The 16,153-nt window shown below is 37.7% G+C and overlaps 1 protein-coding gene across 1 annotated transcript; it reads right to left on the bottom strand.

The window, feature by feature from the left end:
• Positions 1 to 481: 481 nt before the first annotated feature.
• Positions 482 to 14,886, bottom strand: PDCD4 (programmed cell death 4 (neoplastic transformation inhibitor)). The gene is made up of 11 exons (XM_010284911.1): positions 14,799 to 14,886; positions 11,161 to 11,460; positions 10,521 to 10,615; positions 8,664 to 8,777; positions 8,164 to 8,385; positions 7,794 to 7,891; positions 6,173 to 6,287; positions 5,238 to 5,345; positions 3,789 to 3,899; positions 2,537 to 2,676; positions 482 to 1,200 (listed from the first exon to the last, which is right to left on the bottom strand). The coding sequence occupies exons 1-11, from the start codon at positions 14,836 to 14,838 to the stop codon at positions 1,140 to 1,142; spliced, it is 1,404 nt and encodes a 467-aa protein (XP_010283213.1). The 5' UTR covers positions 14,839 to 14,886; the 3' UTR covers positions 482 to 1,139.
• Positions 14,887 to 16,153: the final 1,267 nt, after the last annotated feature.

Genomic DNA, 16,153 nt, shown 5'->3' with positions numbered 1-16,153 from the left:
AGGCTGGCATGCCAGCGCCCCGGGAAGCGGACGGGCTGCAGCCCCGGCTCCGGGAGCAGGTCACCTTCCCGACTCTGCAGCGGCTATTCCCAGCATTTCTGAACACCGGAAACCTTGGCACGAAACTGCAGAACGTAGGGGAGCAGGCGGGGCTCCACCGTGGTGCTGTGAAGGAGTCTGCCCTAGATCCATCTCGCTCTTGAGAAGGGGCTTGGGCAAAGCTGCACTGTAGAGACACGTTCAAAATACCTCCGTGCCAACCTAGACACTCCTACGCAAGTCACTTGCTTTCAAAAAACACATTTGGTAAATACTTACCCTGAGCTTAATTACCCGATGTTTTTGGTATTATGGATTGTAATACAAAAAGGCGGTATTAGTTGTACAGCTTAACTGCACATGCCTCAGAGATTTGAAGAGAGTTAAATTCGTTCTGTTAAAAAAAAAAAAAAGAAGAGGCAGCAGAAAGGAAAGCTTCACAAAAAAATATTTTTAATATGCTTTACCACAACTTTTCACTTTTCCGGTTACATAGAAAAAAAGAGACAAGTTTGGTACACGGGCGCTAAAAACCAACCGGCATTCTCCTCTGGAACAGACTAATTTATGACCCAACTCCATTTTCTTGGGCTCTTTAAAATAAAGAAACAGCTATTTTTCCTCCCAAAGCACAGTATTTCTTCAGCAGCAATGGAAACGGGATCACAGCAGCTTAACTTGACCCTTCTATAAAGCTTTGTATAAACCAGTGATTTTATGGTGACAACACTGTCCTTGAAAGAAAGAGCGGCAGTCAGGCATCAATGCAAACATGGAATGATAAGGTCATAAACATATGGCACTTAAGAAGATAGCTTATTTGAAGGCACCACCATAGCAAAGTGGCCAGTTGTTCCACTATATGCCCAAAGAAATAAGTTTTCTTTCTGAAATTTATAAAACTATTTAAAAAAAACCAATTTGTACCCAAAACATGTGCTTTTAAAAAAATATGAACTGTGCTAAGCAACTCTTAAAATTTTGGTATATATGTGTATACCTATATACATACACACACCAAAAAAGCATGCGTGTTTGTATATATATAGATACCTATTTTCCCTTTAAACTTTTAAGGCTTCAGGAGTTGGTCCTCACATTCAGTAGCTTTCTAGCTTAAGACGACCTCCATCTCCTTCGCTCACAAAACGCTTCCTGCCCCTGTAAGAAAGTAGAAAGTATCTTTTCAGTAAGTTCAAAGTAGCATCACTTGTGTTTTCTTACCTATCACTGAAAAGAATTTTCTCTTGGTCTTGGGAGTCAAATATAAGGTTCAGCAAGATCAGCTGACATTCTTGATCACTGATAAATTGCTTAAAAAAGTGAATCTATCAAAATCTTACATCTAGGTTTATTTGTAAGAAGCTTTTCAAAATTTGCATTGTCAAGTGCTTTCTACTTTGCTTACCTTCCATTGTTCACAGTTCCAGAAGATGCTAGTTTGAGAGCATAGGAATGTTGTTTCTATCCAAAACTGAAACGCGTAAGCCAAAAATGCCTCTCAGTGTATTAATGGTAACTGAAGTATAATCAAGCTTTTCTTGCAGCAATGACTTTCAACCCTCCCACACCCCAAACCTATAAAACATTTGATACCAAGATACACACAAACTCAGTTTTAAGTTTAAAGTCCACAAATGGAGGCTGTTTTTGATAAAGACACTTAACATTTCAAAATCTGAGTTTATTGCAAGCTGTCAAGATGGTTTAAGAAGCCTACCTAACAAAACACCAAATGTGCAAATTTTCCTGATGCAGAAAATTGCAAAGAATAGTTTTAACATCGTATTTCAAAATTTACACATATTCCCCACAGGAAATGAAAATTATTTATTGTATTATGGCCACTAAGGAGAGAATCAGAATACTGATTAGCTACAGTTCAAACAGCATTATTTATGCTATGGATAAGTAAATAAATAACAAAACAAAAAGCACTATACAAACATGACAGACAGATACAAAGGGATCAGGTGTGTACAGCTTATTCCACAGAAGTGTCCTATTCCTTTTGATGTAAGCATTAGAATTGGTGGTCTTGTCTTAGAACTGCATTCATGACGTTTGGTATGTTTAAACCATTTTTTTAAGCAATTTTTTTTCCCCCCACTGTAGCTGACAGTTTTCCACTGCCACCTACATGAATCATTGCCACACCTGAATCTTCCCTCTCGGTACTGCACTGATCTCTACCAAGCCAATCAGCACAACAGAGGGGAGAGGAGGCAGGCCTTCATCCTCTGGAGAGCACACAGGTGTGCTGCCTGGGACTTGCCAGAGCCTTACTTTCCTCAAGTATATATCCCAGCCTCCACGTAACAGGTTTCGTGTCAGTGTAGCTGCTTAATAAAATTTTTACCAGTCTAACCCTCTGTTTCTCCATCCTCCATAGCTTCTAGTTCCAATCTGTAATATTTTGGTCATAAGATCCTGCTTTCTGTTACCTACAATGGGGACAAAAAGCAGTGCCTTCACCTATCTACAATAAGACAAATACCTTGAAGGGCAGAGGTCTCTCAGTGGTTTGGAGATCATTCCAGCCTGAAAGCATTCCTCTACAAACCGCTCAAGCACAGAATACGAGTGTGGCACATCCAGGTTAATATCTGGGATTTCACAGTAAACTCGTTCATAGCCCTGCAATGTAAGAATTCGAATAGTGATCTAGTTATTCTATGATTTTACTACAAATTTTTTAAATACTCTTTCGCACTCGAAGATTTATTTTTCCATATAGTTTCATGTATACTAATGACAGTTTCAACAAACCTAAAGCAGAGCAGCTGCAAGTCAGTGGAAAATCAAGGTCGAATACCAGCCAATACCATGGTGTTACACAACTACCTGTCTACATAGAAACACCAGCTGAATTTTTAACTTCTTTAGAAGTCAAATCCAGACAGCACAGAATGTGTATGGTAGCCTGGCTGCTATTGCATGGGTAGTAACACAAGGAAGAAAAATTAATTTTTCTTCCATGTAAATGAAAAAAAAAAAAAGTGTCCACAAATCTCCACCACAACAGTTTATGCAGTATGGGAAACACTGGTGACAGCCAGAGATGACTTCATCACTTCCCGCCAGCAGTATGGCTGGGTAAATTTTGACACAAGTCTGTGTGGTACCTAGTTTGCCCTGGGACAGAAAAGCTGTCCTATATTAATATCCAGAAGGAAAGCCATGGATGATTCCAACTGTGTAAAATATTAGCTTCTATATACGGTTCTAATTGACATTTTTAATTAAGGGAGTCCTTATTGTACTACTTCAATTATGAAGAACTACTGGATAAAAAGAAAAATTGTATTTAAGAAAAATGAAGCTATATTGCAGCATTTTAAATTATTAGTTTTAACCATTTAATTATATAAAACCAGTTGGAAGCCTTTGAATGAAGATTCAAATATTCTGTACCTTGCAGTTCTACAGAGAGCTTACTGCTCAGAATTAACTTGTACTTCTTCTAGTACATAGAATCATTTAGGTTGGAAAAGACCTTTAAGATCATCAAGTCCAACAGTTAACCCAGCACTGCCAAGTCCACCACTAAACCATGTCCCTAAGCACCACATCTACAAGTATTGTACATGTATCAGTGACAGATTATTTGCATGGGATACAGAATGACCACGGAGAATTTTAAAAAAAAGTAGCAGTCAGCAACAGACTACAAATAGCACTTAAAAGAAGATAAAAACTATACAAATTTTGGAAGACCTTACCCAAAATTCTCTAAATGCCACACTTACTCTTTTCATTTGGTCCATAGTAATCACAGAAGACCTCCAGAGAAATTTCAACAAATCCAGTATCATTTTAAAGGTCTTTTCTCCAGTTGACTCCAAAACCATTACAATGGCCTGAAACAAATCATGCAAGTATTTTAACTAAAAAGAAACGGTGGTTTGAGTACATGTTGTGTAAGCATATGAGGTGCAAGAAGGAGTGACCGCAGCATTATGCATTTTCTGGGGAGACAAGCCCATTTATTACTTGCACTCAAGTTATTTGGATAAAGATAAAAGGTATGAAAAAACAGGACTAGACAGAGTGAAAAGCATTGCCTTTCTGGCTTGGTATTGAGAGATACATGATTATCTCTCTCTCTCTCTCTAAATATGCATCTCGGGATCTGTAGCAATAGCGCAAGAGGTAATGGTTTTAAATTAATAGGGGATAGATTTCAACTAGAGATAAGGAAGAAATTTTTCACAATGAGGGTGGTGAAGCATTGGCACAGGTTGCCCAGAGAGATGGTAGATGCCCCATTCCTGGAAACATTCCAGGTCACGTTGGACGGGGCTCTGAGCAACCTGATCTAGTTAGGGATGTCCCTGCTCACGGCAGGGGGGTTGGACTAGATGACCTTTAAAGGTCCCTTCCAACCCAAAGATTCTATGATATCCATATGGCTGCTGCAGTACAGATGGCAATTAATTAATTTTGTGAAATTAATTTTGTATCTATGATTTTTTTTTTATTTGTGATTTCAGAAGAACTTCAAAGTTTAAAATCTGCAGATCTCTACAACCTCCATCAGCTGAAAGGATTCTGGTTTTCTATCATGAAGGAATTTTCTAAAAGGAGTCAATTTACAGATAAGAAAATTTTTTAGACTGTGGGTGTTCAGCTTTATCAGTAAACAGCCATTTCCCAATTTGGCAGATGAAGGAGTACAAATGGGAACAGTCTCCCAGATGCAGCAGAGAAGATCTTTCCTTCATGTAGTCTGGTTCTGAAACATCTCAGAGCTTTTACAAATATGCTATATGGAACAATCCCACCCTGAAAAGGAAGTTCTGTAACTTAAAACAGGTAACACCCATTAGAATACCCAAATATCTGAAACTGAAAAGAAACAAACACCAAAACAAAGCGTGTTTTTTGCTGCTATTCCTCAGCTGAAAATAAACCAAGCTCTTTTTCAGGAATCTGTAATAATCTGAATTCAACTATTTACACAACAAACAAAAATTAGTTCTGGATCTTCCCAGAGTTAGCAGCTTATTTGCTGCACAATGTGCACACAAACAAGCACACAAAATATTAACTTCACATGAAACAATTTAGCTATTCAAATAATATCAGAACTCGCAACCTGAGCTTCAGATTCCAGTTATATTATTTGCATGCCCACAACAAAACCAAACCTGTTGGTATTACTGACAATCATTAAAGGGACTCTGATTACTCCTTACTTCATATACAAGTTCATGGTGAAAATGGGGTACTTCCAGTTCCTGAAGACAACGTTCAGCTTCCAGTACATCTCCAGAAAGCAAATACTCTTTCAGCAACATATCAATCTGTTGAATTTTAAAACAAACAAAAAGCCCAACACTAATTAGGTATAAAATTTAAAAGGTGTCAACTGTTTTGATAGCCTGCAATCAATCCAGCTGCAAGTTCCTGAAACTTGCTGTTAGTGTTTTTATAAATGTAATTAAATTGAGACATTATCAGCAACCTGAAGCACAGTGTAGGCCAGACACCTATCCATAGCATTAATACAGACACACAAGCACCAAAAACATTGCTTTCTAAGATGTGTAGCCCCATAAAAGGCTAATATGGGTACGATTATGTTTATCTTCTCCCCTGAACTCCTATCGTTACATTCAACCTAGAAATTATAACATGACCTTTTCCTTTAAACCTGCACACTTCATAGCATGGATCACTGAACATTCCTGTTTCTTCCTCTCTTTTTTTTCAGTTATTACTGTGCTTTTAATCAATGATGCCAGATAATAATAATAGTTTATCTAGTTTAGACAGTTTCATCTTGGCTCTTCTAATTACTTCACCATTTTATATTGTAAGCTCTTAAAAAGCTAAGTGCTTAAAAGTTTTGCTTAAAGCAAAAACAAATGTGTACTTGCAAACAGAGAATACTGTACTAGCATGTTCCCACCATTGACAAATACTACAGAATCAACAAAATGATCTATACTACATAAATTTTTAAAGACTACTTTGTATAAATAAATTATTTAAAAACTCAAAAAATAAAAACAACATTCAGAACATAATTTTGCTACAGGATGTATGTATCTCTTCACTCCATCCCAAACAAGATAAACTCAGACAAACAGTAAACTCTAGAGAGAAGAGTTCTGCAGAAGTCAGTTACCTCTTTAACAAGGTGTTTCACAGACTGCTGGCCACCTCCTGACCCCCACACATTGTCAATACGCTTTCCACCCTTTGTCATACTCAGCAACACAGTAGCTCGGTCCAGCGCAGCTCTAGAAAGCAAAGTTAGCATTTTAAAAAGTTATTACAGAACTTCATTAAAAGGCATCTGTAACTTCCCCTGCTGCCATTCCTCTTTGGGCAAAGCAACCAGATCCCTGGGAAGAGGTCAGGGTTAGCAACTCCATAGGGACATCTGGATCAAGAAGCCAGCAAGCTAGCTCCCCACATTCTCTTTCACCACCTTTACACTTTCGGTTATACCATGCTAAGGACAGGTAACAATCCTGTGGTGGCTGCAGATCTGAATCATCAATACAGAACCTGAAACATCCTCATGAGAAAGAACTTAGTATGTTCTTATGCAGAGATGGATTATATCCGGGCTCCTCCAAGAATGCAACTTGGCATGCATACCTCAAACAAAAATTGCTTCCACACTGAAGAACAGCTTTCTACTGAAATATTATTTTCTGATTGGGTCTGAAGAATTATGAAACCTTGTGAATTTAAGCCAAAACAGCACTTCAGAAGGCAAGTATGTAGTTGCAAAAAGATGGCGTGAACTAGGGAAGCTTGCTAGTTCGTTGAGAAAAGAATGAAAAAGGAAGTAAAGTGGAAAAAGGAAATCTGAGATCCAGTTAAGCACCATACAGCTAAAGAAGGAACAGTCATCCCATTCCTCATACTGCAGGCTAGCCAATAACAGTAACTCCATTCACCAAGACTTAACAAGCAGAAAATACAGGTCAAGAAATAGCAAAGGCAGCAAAGCATCCCAGATGTGCAATATGCAGGCTACAATCCTTCAAATCACAGGAGACATTTGTATAACTGACAATGTCCACAATTCGAACCCTCAAGTTAGGCAGCTAAGCATTTCCCTTCCTTCTAAAAGTACTCATATAATCACTACAAATGGAAATTTCAGAAGCTGCAAGAGTTCAGCACCTGCATTTCAAGCCTGAAACATACACTTATGGGGAAGAAAGAATAAAACATGACTAGTTATTAAAATGTCCCTCTTTGTCAGAGATTGCTTCTTCAAACTTCTCACCCTGACATGGAAAACAATTACACTTCTTGATAAATAAAGCATTACAAAGAAAGTCTGGGAAAGCACTGCACAAGCTTCAAACCTTTATAAGGCAAAACAGTTAATCCCTTGTGTATTTCACAGAATATTTACAGCAGCTGTCCTGATGCTATATTTACTCATTAATCACATTAAAGCTTTTTCTAAAGACAAAACCTTCTATAATCACTTCTTGTTTCAGCTCTTTTCCCACCCTCAAACAGAAGTTGGACAACAAACCTGACAAATTGAACTCAATACATTTTTCAGGTCCTTGCAATATTTATCCTCTGACCCAACTCATTCTGGATTTTGTTGTTGTCATCGTTGCAGGCTTTGTGGGTTTCTTTTTTATAATTTTAAATGAAAAAAATAAGAAGTTATAGAGAACCACATTATTTATCCTGAAGTCCTAAATTCCTGATCATTATCTTTGGCATTTGGAATAGAAGACTGCAGCTATATAGAAAGCAAGAAAAGTTACCGAGCTTGGACGCAATCCACAGTGCCTTTGTAACCATCGATGTAGGTACTGCTTAGAATCCCATCTCCAACAGCTCTAGCAATAAACTGGCCCACCAACTGCAACAGAACAGAAGCATTTGTAATTAAATTTTGAATTTCAAAGTAGTTTTAGGTAGACAATTATAACGTCTTTGGTTTTCAGATTTTATTTAAACGAGGCATCTTAAAGTACAAATACAGCCTGGGAAATTGGTAGGAGATTACAGACAGTAAGACAATCCGTAGATATTTTTCAAAATACAGAGTCTCCTTCAGTTTACTTAATCAATGTTAGCCACAATTTAAAAGAAAAAGCTTTTGACTACTAGCATAAAACTTTACAAATATACCTGTGGTGCTCTGGGAGAATCCAACACCAATTCAGGTAGTTCTTTAAGCAGTCTATCAAATGATTTTTCCACATCAGTTTTGCTTACTACTGTCCCACAAAGGTCAGAGATAAGCTTAGATGTCATTTCCCTGTGACTAGCCTTGCCCTCTAATGCCAAGGAAACAGCCAGCACTGGCACACTGTATTTCATTTCACCAAGGTTTAAATCCTTCAGCATCTCCTAAATAAGAGTTAAAAAACAAAACAGATTAAGATTTCATAATTCTTATTGTATACATAATATAAATATATTATTAATAAATAAATATTATGCACTTGTATTTATATACTTACATACAAGCTTCTGCTCATGTAATGAATATAACTGCTTAGGTATTGTTATTGCACATTTCTTGCCAACATCTCATTTATACACTCATTTATAGCTAGCAGTTGGATTCTCTTGTATTCTACAAGTTTGCCCCCTAAAATAAATAAGTAAAAAGGTATGCGACATACCGAAACTTCGTTAGTATCTCCATGTTCAAAATATTCCTGTATGATTGGTGTTAAAGTTTTTTCAAATGCTCTTTCATCCAGAGGTAAAACTACTGTTTCATAGATGCAGTTCTCCTATTTAAAAACACAACAAAACCATATACCCTTTTGTACACAATACTGTCTCCTCTTACATCTTAGGCAGTGCTAATAGCATCAAAATGTATCTTCTGAATCCTTAATGCTTTAGTCTTGGTAGTCAGTATTCTGCCAGAAAACATGAGATGTCTCTACCATTAAACTCTGGACAATGCTGGCTGAATGTCATGCTTCTTGTATTTTGAATTTACTGTTAGCTGAATTCAACTGAAAGGCTGAATTTACTGTTAAACAATGGTAAACACTCCAAACTCTGTTCCTAGGATTCTGCTGACCCCACATGAACACAGAGATCAAGTGCGTATGAACTGAAGGGAGAGCAACAGAAAATCTTGTCCCAGCCCAGCAACTAGCTGTGCCACAGCACAAGGTTTAACTTTCAGCATCTTCCCCTGGAAGTGGCACTCCAGTTCCTGACAGCAAGCCCGCCTGTGTTCCCTCTTCCTTAGTGACTGCATGATGACAGCATGTACACAGAGAAAAGGTATTTTCAGAGTATTTATGAGCAAAGACATTCCCTAAGGGGAAAAAAGAATCACTTAGCAACTGCCTCCTGTATAACCTGGTCCTGCAGAATGCCAGCACAACCAGATCTCCCCGCTGCAATTCAGCTCCCTACTCCTCACAGACTACAGAAGTAACATTCAGAACAATACTACAAATTACAGAAATCTGAACAAAGAAGTTTTCCAACTAATGCTTATTGGAAAGAAGCTTTCCATGATCAAGTAGAATAGCAGAAGTCCAAAAGCCTGTCCTTCCATCACATCAGTCTTCATTTTCAACCTTAGAAAAGCTAAGCATATAGAAGATCCATGGAATATTCATTTTTCATTATACTTGCTTTTACGCACTCGTCAGCTTCATCTTTAATAGCTGTCTCTACTAATGGAAGTGTTGAATTGCAGGGAAAAAAATTATACTGGAAGAAAGCTTTGGTATTCCCCCATACCATCCTCTCAGCAGCTACGGCTACAACAAACAGCCTCTGCTCAAAGGACACCACCATTGCTCTGCTTATGTTATACAGAATTTACTTACAGTCTCATAATTGTATTGATCTCAGAAACTTTAGTAACTGTGTTTGTAATCAGTGTTTCCCTTCCTCGGTAATTTAATGTTATAAAGCACCCTTTGTGCAATAAGCTTTACTCCGCACCCCACCCCATCCCCCCAATAAGATGGCTGTAAGGTACAATCTTCCACAACATATCCTAAATAAATACATGCAAACAAAATATCCAGACTATCAACTTTGCAGTAGTTTGAAGTGTTTCTACCAAGCAGATTCAAGATACTGTGAATGCTGGGAATACAGGGAAGAGAAAAATCCATAAAGGATACTGTCCCAGACTAAAGTCCTAACTTGTGAAAGTCTGTGTGGAATTTTTCATATGGTGCCTGTTTGCAATACCGAGCAGCATTGTGATATTCTATGAGAACCAGCAGCGAAAGAACATGCCTGGGAAAAGGGTGCTGCCTAGCCAGGCGCAGAAAGAGAGCTTGTGGGGTAAGATTTGTGAGTGTTACAGTACGACACGTCTACACCAGTTGTCTTTAGGCAATAATCCGTTCATGAACATAAAAATGAGCATTTAGTACAGCCAGGCTGACATTCACGTAACTCACAAGGTCAAACTTTCATTAATATAAGCATCACAGCAACTGAAATCAATAAAGGGAATAAAAACCAACACTGCAAAGAAATTATTTGCCTACCTGGTCATCATCATAGTTAGGATCCTTAATATCTACTTCTTCCACATCATACACTTGACCTGGTGTTCCCCAAACTCCTTTACCGCCTGCTCCACCTGGCAAAATATGGGAGAGTAAGCAAGGATCACCAGTTTACAAAGAATACTTCTGAGTTCAACCCAACATTCTTAAAAGTGATGTATCACTGCTTGTGCCCACCTCCTGACTAACAATATATGCTGAGAAGGATGTGTTTGTATGACATGTTCCCACTTTAGCAACCAGTCTTTTCATCACTTTCCAGTAAGATACTAGAAGCAGCATGAAACTGCACAAGAACTACTGAAGGTTGAAACTGTACTTTCGAATATAACAATACTTTAAGTTTGTATTAATAACAGTCCTGTGAACCACCAATGCTTCGAATTTGTCTATTAAATTTGCTAAGAAAAGGTACTTACCTTAAAGACAGAAGTTGATGATACACATACAGAATTTTCTAAGAATGCCACCTACTATTAGCTCCTATTGCCACCTGCTGTCTAACAAAGAACCAAATGCCACCACAGAGACTGTTGCTTATGAAAATGATTCCCAGAGGAAAAAAATTTACTGTTTTGGACAGACTCTTCCTGACAGTACTCTCTTATGCTACACCTACCTTTCTTTGGTAGACCCCTTCCCTTTCCAGATCGGGATCGCCTGTCCAGGAGTTTTCCCTTAGGGCTCGTTGGTATGACAACTCCAATCTTCAGTGTCTCTCCATTGTCACTAACGGAGTCTCCTCTCCCAGAATCTCTAGAAGAATTTTTCCTCAACCGTCTCTTTGCTTTAGCATTTATTTTGGCTTCAGTAATTGAAGTTGCAGGAATCCAGTTTCCATTGATTTCAGTCTTTCGCTCCTCAGATCCACCATTTTCTTCATCACCAGAAAATGGAGCATCACTTAGATTCTCAAGTTCTTAAAAAGGAGACAGACCAAAAAAATCTGTTATAGTTTTAAAGAGTTTTTATGTTAAAATACCAAAACACATTCCATTTAAAAAGGATTACAACATTAAATAGAACTCTTATTTCCAACAGTGTTAAGGCAAATGGTGTTGGCTTTAGAATATGTCTACACATTACAGTAATAAGGAGTTCCTTATTCCCCTGCACAAATTATCCACAATCTAAACAGAGTGTATGTCAAGGGTTGGAAAGCAAATGAATAAACCATTTATAAAAAGGTAAACCACAGAAAACCCCATCCTTGTTAAACAAAAACTATCAGAACTCCTCGGTGCATAAGGTCTACGTGCCTAGTTCTTGCTCCACCCACTCATCTCTCGATCTAGAAACAAAACTATCAATACAGTAAATTCTGTAACAACTCACTAATGTTAACAGACCAGTCACCAAAGTGAAATTAGTTCCATAAATCATCAACCAACATTCCCCTCATTCAAGGAATCTCAAACAGCTCACCAGCTAGAAAAGCAATGATTTAGACTTACAAGAATACAAAAACATCACGACTCTTACGGGGGGGGAACCACTTAACACAAAGTCTGGGCCGTTTGGTAACGAAGACTCATAGAATAAAGTCTTTTGAAACAGTATGATCTCTCTTCTCTATGGATTGCCCCTCACTGTGACTTCCATCAAGACTGTTTCTAAAATGGCCATGATTTATTCCCCAGCACAATCATATGTAATAGCTGACTAGCTTTTTTTCATACCCAACAAAAAAACCTCTCACAACTTAAAGATGTAAATGTGTGAGCACGGAGAAGTGCAATAATTTCACTCTTTTGGGAAGTTAATGCACATTTAAAATTTGGATCTAAAGTCTTTTATCACAAAGTCAGGCTGTCCCTCACCTGAGCTATATGGTTCTGCAGCACATCTTACTGAGAGCATTAAGCACAAAAAGCCTTCATCATTTCTTCTTCCCCTTCTTAAGCCATTAAGATGAAAAAAAATGTCTGGGGACCTGTTTTACATTCCAGTTGGTACCCTGGGGTCCTTGCAAATTGGAAAAACACACGCCAAGGGAAAAGGCTCAGTTCTGTTACACAGACCTGCTTTTCTTGAGGATTCAGTAGAGTCTCAAAAGATACAACCTATAGCCCAAACCCTAGAAAGTGCAATGATGAGGCACACAGAAGCAGCTGCTTTTCCAGCTATGCCAAAACTACTTTATGGAGAAGTTCACTGCCATAAACCCAGAATATGAAGAGTATTTTAAATTTATATTTGAACTTAGCTGAATGTATTACTTCACTATCCCAATACATTCTAATTAGCAACATTCATTTGGCAATACTTCTCAGAACTGTATTTTTTCAATTCAAAACAGGGTCATGAAAAATTATTTTGAAAGCAAAGTGCACTAATAAAATATTTCCAACCTCAGAGTATTTACCCATATCAAAGAGAATTCTACACTACAAAATGAAGAGAGTTTGATGCAACTGCCTCCTTCATGATCAAAGAAATAACATTTAGATACTAGTCTTCACAGATGTGAATGCTATAGCTGAACAGTAATGCAGCCATTCCAGTCTAAGCTTCATCTTTCCACTCATTACTCCCACAAAAACATTCCTTTTATGCTTGCAGCAAGCTAAGAAAGAAAACCATGCATCATGTTCAGGAAAAGATTCCCACAACACGCTTTCTCAGTTTGTCTAATATTTTAATAAAACAATGAGAGATTTGCGTAACGCTAGCAGAGGGGGGGGGGGAAAGCAAAACCAAACAGGTTTCCTTCCTCTCATTCCCCAGGGAGACCCCATCAGCACAACCAGCTCATCTCAGACAACTGAATTTAAATTATTCTTTGTCATGCTCACTCTCCCATGAATTTCTGCAGTCTAGACCTGCAATCTGTCTGTCCAGGAACTACACTATTCAATGACCACTTAATTCTTTCTCGGTTTCCAAAGAAAATGGCCAACAATTAACACAAGTCAGTCCTGAATCTGACAACTAAGGATAAAATGGGAGGCTGCAGTCCAACCTCCTTACACAATACTGATCTCAGGTTTGAGACTAAAGGAAATCCTCCACAGGAAACGTCCGACCCATAAGAGTTAGTATTTCTCACTGCATTACTAAGCTATTTTTTAATACAACACTATCACTTCCAGCTGCAACCTCTTTCTCCATAATACTATGACCAACTGGCCCTCCACTATTAGTTACCTAGTTAGGCTGAAAAAAACAGGTTAGAGAGATACATTAATTTTGAATAATTTTCTAAAATAGAATAGTTTTATGAAAAGTACATATAAAATTATGCAGCTCTTCCTTTCAGTTTCTCATTTTGCCATGATATGCATACACATATATAAGCAGTAACAGTATTCTGTAAACTTTACAACTTTGCTTACTGTATATTAAAGAGTTATCCACATCGATCTTATTACCCTGCTATTAAGCCTAGCAGGCACACTTAAAATCTGTGGTTTTATGGTGCTACCTTAATTAACAAGGCATTCAGAAAGCACTTACCTACAAACAAATTTCATTTCACCAAATTAGGTCTATTTAGATACCTAGCAGTTTCCCACCTATTATCCAAATATAATTCTAAAATGCTGAGAAGCAATGTACCTTCTACATTAAACTAATTTGGGTTTAAAATAAGAGCTCATATGGAGCATGTTGCCACTTCAAGTGCATTACATACCATCTTAATATATATGATTTTTTTCTGAAAAACATTTAAAACCTATGAAAACTGGTATAAAAAGGTCAGTCCAAATCATCACAGCCTTTGGAAGACACAGGAAACAACATTAAACCCTGTTGACATCATAAAACATGTTTGTGATATCGACAAAACAAGTCAATTTCAGTGCAGCCTCTAACATATATTCAGTAAAGTTTTCTCATGCCAGCCCACTTCCAGCCAAGCCTTTCATCATTTGTTTCCTCTAATTTTAGCTAAACAGCCACATAAAATCAGAATTTGTACCTCTCAAATGCACCTAGACATTTTACTTTTGAACTTACTCTTTTCTTCACACCAGCGCTACTGGAAGTCAGATGATAAGGAGTCCAGAGTCACTATTATTTAGCAAATTAAAGAAATATTGACTTTACGATTTTAACAAATTTTGAAATATATGTAATCAAGCAGGATACTATGACAGATACTTGAAAGAACTAGTCTGTAAATTTTTGATGAAACTTTTTTTTTTTTTTTTAAATTACTGTTAAAAAATTAACAGGTAATACGATTTTTCCATAGAGAACACTTCAGGTCAGCTAAGCAATTTTAGTAAAAAAAATATTGCCTATATTACTTACCTGTTGGGGTAACATAAATGTGCTCCTTTTCTATTTCCATAGTTGCTTAACAGAACTGACTGTGAAATGTAACGTTTTCCCTCCAAGACCTGAACAGAAATGGAGAAGCTTAGGGGAAGAAAAGCACCAGATGAAATCCTAAAGAAGCAAAGGCTTTCACTCACAAAATACAATGCAAAAAAATAGTTAATTATAACTTAAAAAAACTATCAGTAACCACTGAAAATCTCCTGAGAAGGTAAACTTTGTAAAATGAGACAGCACCACCCTCAAACACATCTATCTAAGCCTTGATGTCTTAGCAGTTGTCAGTTCTGTTGCTCATAGAGGATGCACCAGGATAAAAGCCGTTATTTTAAGGGTAAAAGCAGCTTTTTTTAGTTGATAAAAGCCACATCAACTTAGACTGTCCTAGTCTGCAAAGTGGTTATCTGTATGAGTATATAATATCAATGTAATTGCATCCACAAGAGAAATATTCTTCAGGTGAACTATACTGATAAAATGGTACCAATTTATCAAGTTCAGACCAGCCCCTAGAAGACAAGCTATTTCTTGTTCCTCTCCTCAAGGCCATAGTCTTTATCTTTTACTGTATGCATACATAGAGCTGTCAAGCTTTCACATCTCTGCTTTGGCACCCTTCAAACACCATTCAATCTGCAAAGGATAACGTTGACCGCTTCTCTTTTTCTGTTACTCTCTTACTCCCTCTTCCTAGCAGCTGCTATTGTACAAACCACCCCATATCACTGTGAAAGAGGTGGCATCATTCATCTTTCCTTTATGTACACAAAAAATTAAGCAGCTCCAGAATTCCCCATAGACTTTTTCACCTGCAAGATGTTCACAAATCATTTTGTAGTCCTGTGAATATTACTGGTATTTGTGTCTGCCCCGTAAGAATTCAGTGGCTCTTTACCACTTTCTCATCCTTTGCTGCCCCAAAAACAGCCTACCGTTGAGTTGCAAGATTATGACACCAAACGACAGCACTCCCTTCCCCTTTTCTTCTCATTCTCTTTCCTCCCCTTATGCCCACTTGCCTACCACAGACCTATTAGCTGCAAATGATTCATCACAAACCGTTGGCAATAAAGAAACTCTGGTTTAGGGCACAGTATCAAGCTGTCAAGCTGATCTTGCATTTCCTAATGTCAACCCAAACACTTAAAAGCTTTGCATAATAAGAAGTCGTCCCTGCCCCACACCTTTTTTTTGATAAAGGTTTTTTGTGAGTTACCTCAATGAATCATTCAGGAGTTCTGTTGGTTGAGAGCTTTCTTGTATGGATCTCAGTCTAATCTGAGCAAACTACCTTGAAAGAACAGTTTTATTCCTCCTTGTGGAATATT

This window comes from Phaethon lepturus, unplaced genomic scaffold (genome assembly GCF_000687285.1).
Source record: "Phaethon lepturus isolate BGI_N335 unplaced genomic scaffold, ASM68728v1 scaffold10454, whole genome shotgun sequence".
In the NCBI taxonomy this organism is placed as follows: domain Eukaryota; kingdom Metazoa; phylum Chordata; class Aves; order Phaethontiformes; family Phaethontidae; genus Phaethon; species Phaethon lepturus.
Note: the sequence above shows the minus strand (reverse complement) of the source record. Positions and strands in the feature narration are given on the sequence as shown.

Bases quoted from the DNA above. Each gene is read 5' to 3' on its own strand.
- PDCD4 (XM_010284911.1), bottom strand. From the start codon at position 14,838: ATGGAAATAGAAAAGGAGCACATTTATGTTACCCCAACAG. The intron at 8,386-8,663 runs GTATGTCGCATA...ACTCTTATTTAG, and splicing joins GAGATACTAACGAAGTTTCG to GAGATGCTGAAGGATTTAAA. The intron at 7,892-8,163 runs GTATATTTGTAA...GTTCTGTTGCAG, and splicing joins ATTCTCCCAGAGCACCACAG to TTGGTGGGCCAGTTTATTGC.